This window comes from Mastomys coucha, unplaced genomic scaffold (assembly GCF_008632895.1).
Source record: "Mastomys coucha isolate ucsf_1 unplaced genomic scaffold, UCSF_Mcou_1 pScaffold5, whole genome shotgun sequence".
In the NCBI taxonomy this organism is placed as follows: domain Eukaryota; kingdom Metazoa; phylum Chordata; class Mammalia; order Rodentia; family Muridae; genus Mastomys; species Mastomys coucha.
The window spans coordinates 45,860,090-45,874,570 of record NW_022196911.1 but is presented as its reverse complement, the minus strand read 5'-3'; the positions used below and the strand labels follow the sequence as shown (position 1 = coordinate 45,874,570).

The window sequence follows — 14,481 nt, the reverse complement described above, 5'->3', positions numbered from 1 at the left end:
GTGGTGGCTCATGCCTTTAATCCTAGCACTTGGGAGGCAGAGGAAGGTGGATTTCTGAGTTCGAAGCCAGCCTGGTCTACAAAGTGAGTTCCAGGACAGCCAAGGCTATACAGAGAAACCCTGTTTCGAAAAACCAAAAAAACAAACAAACAAACAAACAAAAAAACCAAGAGATCCTCCCAGCTTCCCTACCCCTATTATCCCTGTTCTGCCCATCTGTCTTCATCTCCCCTAGAGTCTCTTTCTCAGCCATCACCTTTCATGGTCCACCCCTAGGTGCAAACACTTCTCATTCTTAGCCCTGCACTCCAGGTTTCCCTCTGGGATTCCAGGCTTATATGTTAATCTATCCTGGCACCTAGGCTGAGGTGGCATCAAGCACCTGGTGTGCTTCCAACACTGCTGGCCTCAGTTGAACTCATGAGCTTCTCCCTTCATCAGCATCTCATCCTGCACTTCCTGTATTGAGTGTGTTCATAAGTCTTTTGCTTTTGTGGTGAAATGCTCAAAACGATGAACTTTATAAGCAGAAAAGGTTTATTTAGTTCATCATTTTGGGAGTGTCCAAGAGCAAGAGCCTTGTTGATATGGCCTCTAATGAGAGTGATACACCGTGGCAGGAACACATGGCCACATGTCTCTAATAGGAGCAGAGACAGACAGAAAGCAGAGTCCTGCATCCCTTTCGTGAACATAGCCAAATGACCTAAAGAACCCTCAGCACCCTTCAGGTTGGGCGTCCTCAGGTACTGCCTCCCAAAGACCAACACTTCTGTAGTGAGACCTCAAAGAACAACCGACATGTGAACCGTAGCAGGTCAGGATCATCCACCTGGCTGTGTCTCTCTACCTGTATCCACCTAGCTCCCAGGTGCTCTGAAGATGTCTTCCCAGCATGCTCTTTTATCTGCCTTCCTTTTGCCATTACTGTAGCCTTGCTACAACCCACACATCTTCTCATTAATGACAACAGTGTCCTCAGTGTGGGAACCCTGTTAGGAATGCGATCAGATCATGCCACCTTAAGAGAGACAAACTCCATGGTAGAAGGAATACATATGGACCCTTGTATGATGACCAACCTGTTTTTTATTTATTTACTTTTGAGATAGGCTCTCATGTATCCCAGGATGGTCTTGAACTCACTGTGTAGGCAAGGATGACCTTGAACTCCTGATGCTCCAGCTTCCAACTCACTAGTGCTGTTGTTATGGGTATATGCCAACCCCATCTCTACCCTTGCTCATACAGTGCTGGGAGCTAAACCCATGTGTTTAGGCAAATTAGGCAAGCACTTTGGCAAACGAGCTGCATCCTCAGTCCCCAATCTGGCTTTTCATTTATGTAAGAGAGTGTGTATGTACATATATGTATGCATGCCTGTGTACATATGTAGTCCAGAAGGACACTAGTGTTCTCTTCTCTCACTCTGTTTATTCCTTTAAGGCAATGATCTCTCTCTCTCTCTCTCTCTCCCCCCCCTCTCTCCTTCCTCCCCTCCCTCCCTCCCTCCCTCTCCCTCTCTGAACCAGACAAGAGTGCCTTAAAACCCTAACCACTCTCTGTCTCCATCTCCCTTGAAACTGGTGGTGCAGGTATTTGCACAGACACTCAGGTTATTATGTGCTAATTTGGATCCAAACTCCTCATAATTGTGAAGTGATCCTGACCTGAACCATCTCTCTAAGTGTCACAACCTGTGCCCGCATCAGACCTTGCTGCCTTCATCCTGGATTTACTCTTCATCCTTCTCTTTACTCTCTGCTATTCCCTACCCCCTTCCAGCACAGAGCTGGAAGTCTTCTTACCCCCCATTCAGTATATGGTCTAGGAGACATACAGACGCTCTTCAGGCCTAATAGAAACCCACGGCTTTGTCAGCACAGCTTAAGAACAAAACATACAAGATTTTAAACTTTGATCTAGTGTGGTGAAGATCAGGCAGCTGCTTCGGGCTATCGCATGATGCCCCGACCAACCCGTAGAAGGCTTACCTCCCTCTCTGAACAGATCATATGTACCATAAAAACAGAGGGGAACAGAGAACATTACAAAAAACCCCAACCAATCAAAATGCAGAGTTGTAGATCCCAGTTCCCATGGATACATCTACAAAACTTCACACCTAAGACTCAAAGGACATTGCAGAAGAGGAGGCAGAAAGATCAGAAGAGCCAGAGGGTCAGGAAGTCTGCCATGAGTCTGTGTCTCTTAGTAATTTCAGAAGCTAAGCCTGCCCTGAAGTCTCACCAACTTGGTTGTCTAAATAGGGACGGAGCAAGGTTGTAGCCAACAGAGATGCTAATATGGAGGGGAGGGGCAGGCACAAAGCCTCAACTTACACAAAGAACCACAGACAATGAAGGAAGATTGAGAGCAGGGAAAATAGTCTTCCCCTGAAAAGAGCACACCAACCGATTATCTAATACTAAACGGCCAACCCTGAAAACATACGTACAAGTAAAATTATTCAGACTGAGCAGGCTATACTTAGGAATATATGTCTATATGTACACATATATGCATATAACAACAACTAATGAAAAAGAGGTCATGAATTTGAAAGAGAAGGAAGAGGGATATAGAGAAAGAATTGGAGGTAGGAAGGGGAGGAGAGAAATGATATTATAATCTCAAAAATTAAATTTAAAAAAGACAAAAAATATATAAACACATTCAAAAATTAAAGTATGTGATTTTTGTTTGAAAAGAAAAAAGCAGGGAAAGTCCACGGCTTTGTCGTTTCCAGCCTGAACGATCTACACTGGCTGGCATCCTCTCACTCATGTCTAGGAACGATTACGAGAGAATACAAAACAACATGTGCTCCTGTATTTCCACATCAGCCTTGCTCCCGGTCTGCGCTCGGAATGACTCTCCACCATAGCTGTCAAAGGCAGCATGTCCACAGTGGATATAGATCCATTTCCTCAATTAAATGGAGCTACTCTCATCCCCATCCTTCATGCCAAGAGCTCGGAAGTTCCCAAGATAGTGAGGATCCTGGCCAGGATGGAGGAGCTGGAGTGACCCAGTCTGGGAAAGTAGAGTTAGCATCCCTGAAGGCAAGCTTCATATTACTGTCATAAACACCATGACCAGAAGCAACGTGTGAAGGAAAGGGTGCCTATGGCTCACATGTACTTGATCACAGCAGGAACTCGAGCGGAGGCCATGGAGAAATACCAGTTACTGAGAAGCCACCTGCCCAAGGGTGGCACTGCCCAGGCAGACTGAGATGTCCCATATTAATTAATGATATTTAATCATCAATCAAAAGAAATGCCCTACAGACTTTGTCTATAAGCCAATCTTATGGAGACACTTTCTCAATTGAGGGTCCCCCTTTCCAGAGGATCCTGGCTTGTGTTGAGTTGACAAAAAACTAATCAGACTGTTGGAATGCCCACAGCAGGGCAGGAAGAATCTTCCCACAGCTTTCTGGTGGGGCTGATGGCCCCCAGTGCTTCCCCTGCTACCAGGAGAAGTGTTCTGGAGGTTTTATTGCAGTTGTCACACAGTAACCTGGGAGAGGGGACTTGGTTTCAGCCCCTTGGGCCCAAATCCATGGGTGCACAAGTTTCTAATCACACCAAGTGATCTTCAGTTGTAGTTTTAATATTCTTCCCAGTCAGTTAAAAAATAAAAGTGTTTTCAAGGGTGGGGCTCGTAGCTCAAGCAGCAGTGCTTGCTCAGCATGCACGAAGCCCTGGGTTCAGTCCCCAGCACCACATAAAAACAAGTGTGTTGTTACATGCCTATAACCCAAACACTTGGGAAATGGAGAGGGGAGGATCAAAAGTGCAAGGTCATCCTTGCAAACTACATAGTGAGCTGGAGGCCAGTCTGGGCTACGTGAGGCAAAAAACCAAACAAACAAATCCCCACAAACCCAAGCTTTTCAAAGCTGTTCATTTGTTTTTAAGGTTATAAGTATTCTTCTCTCACCTGTGGTCACACTCAGGGCACTTGACTGGAGCACACTGCCTGGGAAGGGCTTTAGGCTTTAATCATAGAAAATTCATTGACATTTTCATTAAGACTTAACCACTTGTGTGGTTTTAAAGAGCTCTCCAGTTCCACAGAGAAGACACGCATCCCTCCGTATGATGAGGAAACATGACTTCATATCCATTGCCCCCACCCAGCCCCATCACTAGGATCCTAAACATGCAAAGCTTAAAGAGCTTGAGCACAGAATTAAACATGCCCTCAGTTAGCTTTTTGCCGGTCTCTCCTCTGTGCCTAATAGCTTTCTTTGGAACATTTTATGTGAGCGGAAATAAATCGTTCCTGAAATTGCTTCTGTCAGGCACTTTGTCATAGTAACAAGAGTAACTAATCCATCCTCCAGGACCGAGGGGGAGGGGCTCAGCGTTCAAGAGCAAGAAAAAGATGGGGGCAGCGGGACCTGGTAGTTCAACATTCAAGAGCAAGAAAGATGGGGTCAGAGGGCCCTGGTGGCTCCCTCTGGTGGTCAAGATGAAGGTGGTCAGGGTGAAGCCAGATGAGAAGAGAGTTTTAAGACTTTGTCAGAGGTGGATGGCAGATACATGAGCCATGGATTCCCAAGACTGATGATCTCAGAAACATCATTATACACAGCAAATAATTTGAGTGTGCCTTTCATAAGAAAACCAGCCGTTCAGAACCTGTATCCCATGAGCTACCTCGAAGACAGAATTCCAGTCTCAGCTCAACCTCACTTCAGTCTCCTGTGCCATTTCACACTCTGCCATTTCACACTCCGGGCTGCCATCTACCTGCCCCAATCCCTCAGGACCACTTTCAGTCACTTGGGGGCAATCTTGTTTCCGAATCTGCAGGGATTCTATAGTGAGGGCATCATGAGCCTGCTCATCGCCAACCCCCCTCTCTCTTTCTCTTCTACAAAGACTACAGCAAGGGTGCCTTGAATCCCGTGTCCTGGCCACACTCATGCTGTCTGTGCCTCGGCCTCTTGGGACCACAGCTCTCTCTGTAGTGGTAAGGAGTCTCAGTGTGGTAAGGTCCGATGGCCTTTCAGTGTGGAGTAACAGAATTTGCATTTTAAAAAAGGGTCACGTGTCACGGTGAAGGCTATATGGAGTCTGTAGGGGGTGGCAGCTTACAGCTTCTTGTTTGTTATAGGACACTAGGGTGTCAGAGTAAGGCAGGGTAGTGTGAAAGAAAAAAATCTCAAAGGGGGGCCCCACTCATTCCCGAGACAGGAGGTCTCACCTTTGCGTGGCTCAGCAGGATGATCCTCACCAGCACGACATTGATGTGGGCCCCCAAAGACTCATCATGGTAGATTTCATTGACCTGAAAGACAGCCAGGGAGATACCATCAGGAACCATGTGCCAAACCCAGTTCTGCCATCTCGTCCCTAAAGCCCCAGGTAAGAACCCAGGGATCTCACCTGTCTTTTTCTCTTTGCATACTTACCTCCAATTTTCCATCAATTCTAAAACTACCTCTTGATTCATCCCTCCGTGACCCTCTCTGGCCCTGGCTGCTACAACCACCTGCCTGGATTTCAGAAGCGCCCCGCTGAGACACCTCACCTGTTGGCCCACAGAGTCTTCACTCAGAGCTGAACTTGAACCCAAGAATTCACTCACCACCACCTCTCACTGAAGCATGGAGCTCCTCCCAGAAGGAGTGAGAGCTGTTGTCAGAGCAGAAGCCATTCCTGGCCGTTGCTGCTCAGTGTGAAATGCTGCCCGTGTACATTGCTACAGTCCACACTCCACATTCCACAACCTCTGCACCCATGTATTCAACCAACCCCAGGTCAAAATTATTTGGAGAAAAGTTTGCAGAAAACCTATAGACTTTTTTCCCCTTCTAAACAGTCTGTGGCGCTTGTGCCTTATGAAGCATTATAAGTAATGTAGATTACTTGATGTATGTGGGGAGAGTATGTGTAGATTAAACACAAATGCCACACATATTATCACAGAGATTTAGATACCTGAGAGGGTCCTGGACCAGAGCTCTGCGGGTGCTGAAGGATGTGGCAGTTGGAGATGTAGACCATTTGCACCATAACTAACTCTACTTTCATCTCATTAATGGGAGCAGTTATCACTAGGTCTCTCGCCCCGCCTGCCTTGTTCCATGTCATGCTTGACATGGTCTTCTTTCACATTTTGAGCACTATTTTTTTGTGTGTATGTGTGTACTTTTTTTTTAACTTTATTCTGGGCCATGCTTGAAGCTGGGCAGTGGTAGTGCATGCCTTTAATCCCAGCACTTGGGAGGCAGAAGCAGGTGGATCTCTGAGTCCAAGGTCAGCCTGGTCTACACAGTGAGCTCCAGGACAGCTAGGGCTACACAGAAACCCTGTCTCAAACACACACACACACACACACACACACACACACAGAGAGAGAGAGAGAGAGAGAGAGAGAGAGAGAGAGAGAGAGAGAGAGAGAGAGCCCTTCCCTGTTTGTACCTGTAACCCCAGTGTTGGAAAGGATGCCTCTGCTGCAGATGGGAGGATTCCTGTGGTTCACAGCTGCCAGTCTAGCTCTGGGATCAGAGAGAGACACTATCTCAAGGAAATAGTAAGACTGGGCACCCAGTGTCATCCTCTGGCTTCTATAGAACCTGGGCATGCATACTCCCACACACATGCTCATATACCCCCCCCCCACACACACACTATTCTTAGCAGGCATTTGTAGGCCTCCTCAGATATCCACACCACAAAAGGATGTGTGTGTGTGTGTGTGTGTGTGTGTGTGTGTGTGTGTGCGCTTGGGGCGGGAGGGTGTATGAACTTCCATGCTCTACAGCATGGCCACTGCCTTCCAGAAACACATGCTAGGTTAACCTCAGGTTCAGAGCTGTTAGGCGTTTCCTTGCTATTTCATCACCTCCACCTTCCAACCTCACACTCAAAATTTGCTGGACCAGCCCTTCACTGTCTGCTCCTTCACTGCTGGAAGGAGCTCTCCATCCCTTCTTGTAGTGCAGTCTAGGAGTGAGTCACTCCCTCCTGGAAGGGACCCTCCAAGTCAGACCTGCTATGGAGAACTGGTACCCCATCCTTCTCAAGCCCTACTGCCACTGAGCTTCACCTTCTTGGATGCCCTTCCCCCTAGCCCCAGAGCAGAGCAACGAGTGGTCAGCGAACAGCTGAAGGAAGACAACCTGTGGAGTCACGGAGGGGAGAGGTGTGGACTAAGCATGCCATCTGTGTGCAGACTAGGCCAAGAGGCTGTCCATGAGGCCCTTAGTGGAGAGGCAGACATGGCTAAGCTACACCAGTCAGAGCCCTCTACACACCAATTTCCAGACTTTCTTCTTTGGTAAACTGTAATTGCTCCCTCTAAACAGCAGAAAGATGCCTCCGGAAATCTAAGTGGAATGAGGAAAATCATCATGGTAACGAATTGGGTGGAGAGGGACCCAGGGCTTGGGAGATGCACAGCCCAGTGGCTGCTGCTGTCACCATGGCTGTGGCTAAAGGCAGCACCAATTAAAGCCCAGAGCTAACGAGCTCACTGGTCCCCAACCAATGCCACCCTCAACCTCAACATACAGACTGCCAGGAACTTCTGTGCAGCCAGGCGGACTTCTGAGTATGAGTAGGCTTCTGTTCTCCTGCCCTCCTCCTTTGGGGAGGAGGTGAGGCTCAGAGATGCAGGAGCATGCTTGACATGGAATCATGGCTCTGTGTTGTGTGCTGGTCTTGAGTCCCCTGTCTAGCAGCATGGCACTGGCTGATGGCCACCAGCTGAATACCCAAGTACCCACTTCATCACCCGAGGCTCAGAAAGCAGAGCCAGAGGGCTGTGCCGCCTCACCCACCTCCGCCTCGCCCACCTCTGCTTCCCCTACCTCTGCCTCACCCACTGCCCACCTCATCCATCTGCACCTCACCCACCTCCGCCTCACCCACTGCCCACCTCATCCACCTCTGCCTTGCCCACCTCTACTTTGCCCACTACCCACCTCATCCACCGCCCATCCCCCACAACCCTTTGTTGCCTCTGTAACAAGAGTAGAAGTGCTTCCCACAGAGCTCCTTCGAGGATCCGATTTCCACACACACACACACACACACACACACACACACACACACACACACACACAATGGAATGGTGTTTATGAAAACTGAAACTATATTTTTCATAGTTGGCAAACTGGATTGCCTTGCTATTCTGCATGAGGTTTTGGGGAGTGGGTGGACTCCCCTAAACCACAGGCACTGCTGCCTTAGCTTTGAGGCCCAAGCTAGATTTTCTTTTCCAGTCCATGCTGAGACAACAGATCTTAAAAACCAGACCTTTTCCTGAGGGAAGAAAGGAGTTTTCTATATTTTTAATTGCTTATCTACAATGAGCAAGGACAGGTCATTTGGGCTCACAGACTTCTGCTGAGAAGAGTCTGGGAAGAGTCGAGGCCCTGGAAGGTCCTGCTGTAGCAGGAAGGGACAGGGGAGCAAAAGCAACCTTGCAGCCTTAGCCTTTAGGGTCTCCTCTGAAGGTGGGGGGTAAGATAAGGCCTGTGCTTGTGAGAGGGACAGGCTCCCATCCCAAGAGGCTCCAGAGATCTCACACAGAGACATTACATGCTTGGGCAGTGAGCAAGTGACAGTGGGGTTAGCTCCCAGCCATGGCAGCAGATGCCAGGGGTAAAGCCTGCTCCCCATGGCACAAGGGCAGGGTTGTTGTCAGTTTACCTGGAGCTGGGGTGCTGTCATGTTTCAGAGGAAGCGCAGGGATGCTGACCTGCAGGAGGGAAGGGCAGGCCTGTAGAATGGCTTCTATAGCAAGAGTGAACCTCAAGTGCAGGTCCTTAGCCTCGAGGGCAGAAACTGTGGGACAGATGTGTACTAATGCAGTTCCCTGATGCAGGAGCAAGGAAACCACGTATGCACCACCCCATTCACAGGATGAGATTTTAATCCATGACATGATAGCTTTTTGAGAATGACCTTCAGAAATAATCAGGTAGGTGAGGGCAGGGGTTAGGGTCCTTTGATGGTATTAGGAACCTTGTGGGGAAAGACACCAAACACCTTAACTTTCCCTCCCTCTCCTCCTTCATCTTCCCTTCATCTCCTCCATACACAACTAGGTGGTGGTCACATTAGCTGGTGATCTTGATCTTGGAGTTGCAGTTTCCAGAGCTGCATGAGACAAACTGTAACTCACACTGGTTCCTTGTTACAGTTGCCTCAGCAGAGGGGTCAGGGCCTGCTGGGGTGTGCATTGTAAATGTCCCTCAAAGGCTTTTGTACTGGAGGCTTGGAAACTGGCAGAACCTTTTGGGTTGGGGTGGGGTGCGGTGTGGGGCCTAAGAGAAAGAAGTTGTGTCATTAGAAGCGTACCCCTGAAGATATTAGGACCTGGGTCAGTTTGTCTGTCTCTATTTCTGTCTTCTCCACTGTTTCCTTCTAGTTGCCATGATATGAGCAGCTCTGTCTGTCACATGCTCCACATCAGGATGTTCCACAAGCCTCCAGTGGAAAGGCCAAGGGACCATGCGCTGAAACTTCTGAACCCATGAGCCCAAAGAAACCTTTCCTCTTTCTAAGTTGAAAACCTCAGGTGTTTTGTCACAGCAAGGAAAAGCAGACTAATGAAGGGCATTAACCTTGACCTGGCTGAACATTCTTCTAAAGGCTTTTAAACAGGAAGAAACAAGCCTGCTTTTCAGGAGCTAGGTGATGTGTGTTCTATCTTAGGTCTGGGAGCTTGGGAACGAGTCACACTAGATAGAAGAAGATAGATAGAAAGAAAGCCAGGTTTCCCCCATGTTTAGATTTTAGTGTGTCAATGTTGACTCCACTGTGCGTGTAGCTGAGGGATAGGCCCCTCTTAGCTTCTCAGTGGGACATCTCGGTGTGCGTCAGCCACACTGCAGGCTGAGTCACCCAGGAGCTCTGGCCTGGCTTCTCCCTCTCCACAGGTCCAAGTCCCAACAGAGAATGGTTGATCTCCCAGGAGAAGAGGCATGGGACTGCCTTCCTGACTAGAAGTAGAGAGTGACCCTCCAAAACCTCAGAGCTTGCTTAGAGACTGCCAAGCCTGCTGCCCAATTGTGACAGTGGTAAGAGCTCCGAGGAAATGTGGAAATATCCCTCACTTTGCTTGTCACTGACCAAACACCTGAAAGAGACAACTTGTCTAGAGCTCCCAGGTCTCCCCTTTCCTATGTCCACACTGTTCTTCACTATGGCACCAGAGTAACTTCATTCTTCCTGTTCTAAAACCCTCAGTGGCTCCCTAGTGCCTTTGGAGGCAGGCAGCATCTGGATTCTATGATGGCCCTACCTGCCTTCCCAGCTCTATTTGAGCTGCTTTCTCCAATGGACTTCTGGCTCCTTCCAAAGGTACTCTGTCAGTACACACACTCACTCACACACACACACACACACACACACACACACACACACACACACAGAGCCTGGAATTCTTACAGCCCCTCTCCAGCCCTGAATTCCTTAGATATCTTAAGAGAATTTGAAGAGTAAAAAGGATGGGCTAGGGAGAGCACACAGTAATTCATGTTTCAAAGGAAGCTGGTATCGAATCCCTTGTTTAAACTCCTCCCACCTCCAGGCCTTCCCAACATTCTGGAGGGACTCTGAAGCTCCTTAGGTAAAAATTGGACAAACAGGGACACCTCATAAAAATACCAAGGAGCAAGGAATGTCCACTAAGCCTAAAGACAGAGCTTCAGAAGAGTTTTCCGAGCAAACATCAGTCCCCAGGAGATGCCCTAATTGTGGGGAGTAATGCCCAGTTCCAGGAAACGTCCCCAGTAAGGAGTGGATCTCCCCCCCCAACCCCTCCTACGTGCAATCGGTATATCCCCCTCAGCTGGGGCACAGAGGTCAAGGGAAACAAAAGACAATGGGCTCCACCAATGAGAGATAACCAACTCATGCTATAAACCTATGTACTGAAAGGTATTAAAAGTGTGTGCTTTTGTTTCTGGGTGTCACCCTTGCCCCGAATGCAGGACAACCCTAGTATACTGACTGAATAAAAACTTCATGCAATTTGCAGCAATCTTCCTCCTGATTCTTCGTGAGTGGGGCACCCATGCCGAATTGAACATCTTGGTGCGTTGGCCAGGAAGGGTCTCCCTCTCATGGAACCATTGACTGGAGATCGGAGGAGTGCCTACACGGGAGATTGCACGCAGGTACCGAGGTTTTTTTTTGTGTTTGTGTCTGACTTCTTGCATCTGTGTCTGTAATCTGTGCAGCTGCAGCAGTTTCTTGGTTTTGCGAGGCAGGCAGACGTACCTCACCATCGCAGGCAGAAATCAGATCTGGGAGGGTCCGACTCCATCCAGGGGTGAGAAGGCCACTACCGGTTCTTTTGTTTTCTACTTGGGGCACTTGTGGCAGGGGAGCCCCTGTCTGTCTGTATCTGACCCCTGCTGTGTACAGGGGCAATTGGCTCATCTTGGTGGTGTGGCAGTCATGGCTGAGTAACTCTGTGATTTGGCTTTGATTATCTGTGAGTGTAGAAACACCTTGGTGTCTGTTAACTGGGTCCAATTGTCTTTCTTTGTGTCAAGGACCTGGCAAGGTCGAGTTGTGTGGTAAGTGTTTTTCTTTGTGTTTCTTGGTATCTTGTTCTATGTATTTGGACTTTAGACTGACAACCTCTACCTCCACCCCTTGACTGATAGATGGATGTTAAAGCTGGGCCTTGGGCGGGGCGCAGGCTGTGCGTGGAGGCAGAGGGAGAGGGAAGGGAGCTCGAGGGTTGGTGGAGCTGAACAGGCAGAACGGGAGCTCGAGCAGCCGGACCACCCCCGGACCACCCCATGGGGTCCAGTGCCTGTCCACGTGCAGAGCACCAGGAGGAGCAAACAAATGAATGCAAATGAATGAGCCGGACGACGGAAGACACAGCACTCTCCGCGCCTCTCTTCCCCTACCCTGTGGCCTGGGGAGGGGGGAACACCACCACACGGCCGGGCCTACTGGCTGCAGCACGCATCAACCTGCAGTGGGGCTCATGGGCAGACCCCGGTGTGGGCTCCCTAGCACTGAACTACCCAGCCGCTGAGTGTCACATTTCCTGGGCAGCAGCGTTCGCAAAATCCCAGGGCTGAGAAAGAGCAGGGGACTGCCCCCCAAACTGGCAACCGGCGCCACCCAGACACACTTCCACAGTGGCGGTGGTGTGCTGTGACCATTTCCTGGATGGCTGAGAAGGACCTGCGAGAAATGGAGTTTTCCGGGAGATTTATTCTTTAAAATTATTACCCTGGGAGTTAAAGTCTATATATTATTTCTTTTTCCTTTTTTCCTTGGTTTGGTGGTCACCTGAGTAAGGGGACTCTAGCGCTCCAAAGTTGGGTCATGTGACCCAAGCGTGCCAAGTTAGAACAAAGAAGAGCTCTGAGCCGAGACCCCTTGCTGTGGCAAATTACAGGCTAGGTCTATGAGAGGGAAAGAGCAGTGATAATAGCCTGCTTTTAACAGATATTGGTAAGAGTCTGAGGCGCTCTAAACAAGGGAGCCAAAAAGAAGAATTAGTTTGCCTTAGAAATAAAAAGTGAATAGCTAGCACCCTTGTCCCTAGAGAATACAAGCCTAAGAAGAAAACCTGGAACAGCTGGTGCACTCTTAGCATTAGCAAAATAAGGAATTTTATCTTGTCCTTTACATCAGAAATGCAGACTTTCTTATTCGGAGACTTTGAGGCACTGAGAACCCAAATGCCACTCAAATAGATCTCTGTGTATTTATGATTAAAGGTTTTATTTTTGTGTTTTGGGGGAAAGATACTTGAAGTATTTACACCTTCCAGAAAGCTAGATTCCAGAGAATCAAAAAAATAATTATTACATCTTGATGATACTGAAAATTTGTTTTGAGATTCATATGTTGCAGAAATGTACAGCCATGGTGAATTTCTTCATCAGGCATGCTAAACTGGCCTACCTGAACTCCGGACTTCAGCCTGATCCAGTCAAGACACAGACATCAAAAGACTAATAAATTCTGTTTTTCTCCCCTCTCCTCTTTATAATATCTCAACGCCCCCATTCAGCTTGAAGAAGTTATGAAGAGTCTTCGACCCAGTTCCCTGGGCTTTGGGGCTGGAAAGGGTTGTTGATAGGTTAGGTTGTCTTTTTAGGAAATGTAAAATGGTCATATTTGTAAAAGTAACCAGATTTAATTGTATAGTTATAATCTCATTTAATAGAAAACCTTATGATTTGTTATTGAGTTAAAGTCACATTTCCTATTTGGTACAGAATTTATTTTGATACAAAATCAAAGTTATTTTTGGTAAAAGAACGTCCTGATAATATTTACCCTGTGCTGAAAATGATTTGATTGGTGCATAGATAATTTCAACTAGAAACATTGTGCGACTAGAATTTGATCAGGTATTTGAATATTTCTTTAGATACACAGTTTATTCCCAGAAAGTTTGCTTTAACATTTATATCATTAGTTTTGAGTTTTGTATCCTATATTTGTAGTAATAATTGGTAAAAGTTGAGGCTTGTGTTATAAACAATTTACATCTTAAATTGGTATGCAAGAAATGAGTAAGAGCTTTTAAATTGAGAATTTATTGGTAAGATTAGGTACACAATAATGTTCTTATTGACTGAGCAGTGTAGCTAGTAAGTTATGTTGTGCATACTTCAAGACCAAAAGATGAAGTTTTCTGTATCCACTTAAGAAATTTCTAGTTTCAGTAAGAGTTGTCTGTAGGCTTATAAGTAGTTCTTTTATTTCCCTAGTAGACAGGGCTTAGACCCAGTCCTTCTTTTACTGCTATTATAGACAGATCTGAGATGTTTAGACCTGTGAGTTTAGGGCCAAATTAGCAAATACATGGCTCTGAGTTTATTGTTAGGGTGATTTCAAGATTTTAATTAAAAAATAACTGAGAGAAGTTCACAGACAATAGTCCAGATTACTTTACATAGATAGTTGGTTTTCAAAAACATCAGAAATCCACAGAATGTGACATTCAATATTATTTATTATTTGGCTAGAGAGTTGTCTGTTCCTGACAGCACCCCTTTCTCAGACTCAAAGAAGAAATTAAGTATCATTGGAGTTGTTCCAGTTGTGGCAAGACAGCCACTAGGCAAAAGTTGCCTCTTCATTTGCAGACAATACTGTCCAAAAAGGATACACAGGCCTAGGACAGTTTATATCTGCCAAGACAGAGTAGGCAAGTCCTTAATGTTCCTGTTTTCAGACATTCGTGGGCCAGAAGGCTGAAGATTGATGCTCCAATGTTTTGAAGTAAGGACTGTCCAGGTGTCCAGCAGTTGGCAATATTTTTGGAAGCCGTGTTAGGCTTCCCATATATTCTCTATTATTCAGTCATTCCTGGATTTCTGATGGAGTTGAAAGACCATGAAAGTTAGAAGAGATGCAAGACAAGTTGTTAAGGGAACTAGTGCAGATAGCTGAGAAAGTGTTTTATAGCAGAAAAATGGAGAATGAAAAAGGAATGTTGCAGAAGGACTATAAAAGGGCATAGAGA

The 14,481-nt window shown here is 47.1% G+C and overlaps 1 protein-coding gene across 1 annotated transcript in view; it reads right to left on the bottom strand.

Annotated features, from left to right (window-relative positions):
- Nucleotides 1-14,481, bottom strand: part of Adamts2 (ADAM metallopeptidase with thrombospondin type 1 motif 2) — a 219,480-nt gene that overhangs the window by 44,954 nt on the left and 160,045 nt on the right. The window contains exon 5 of the mRNA XM_031351754.1: nt 5,221-5,304. Within this exon, the coding sequence (XP_031207614.1) occupies nt 5,221-5,304 (84 nt within the window). The remainder of the gene's footprint in view (nt 1-5,220; nt 5,305-14,481) is intronic.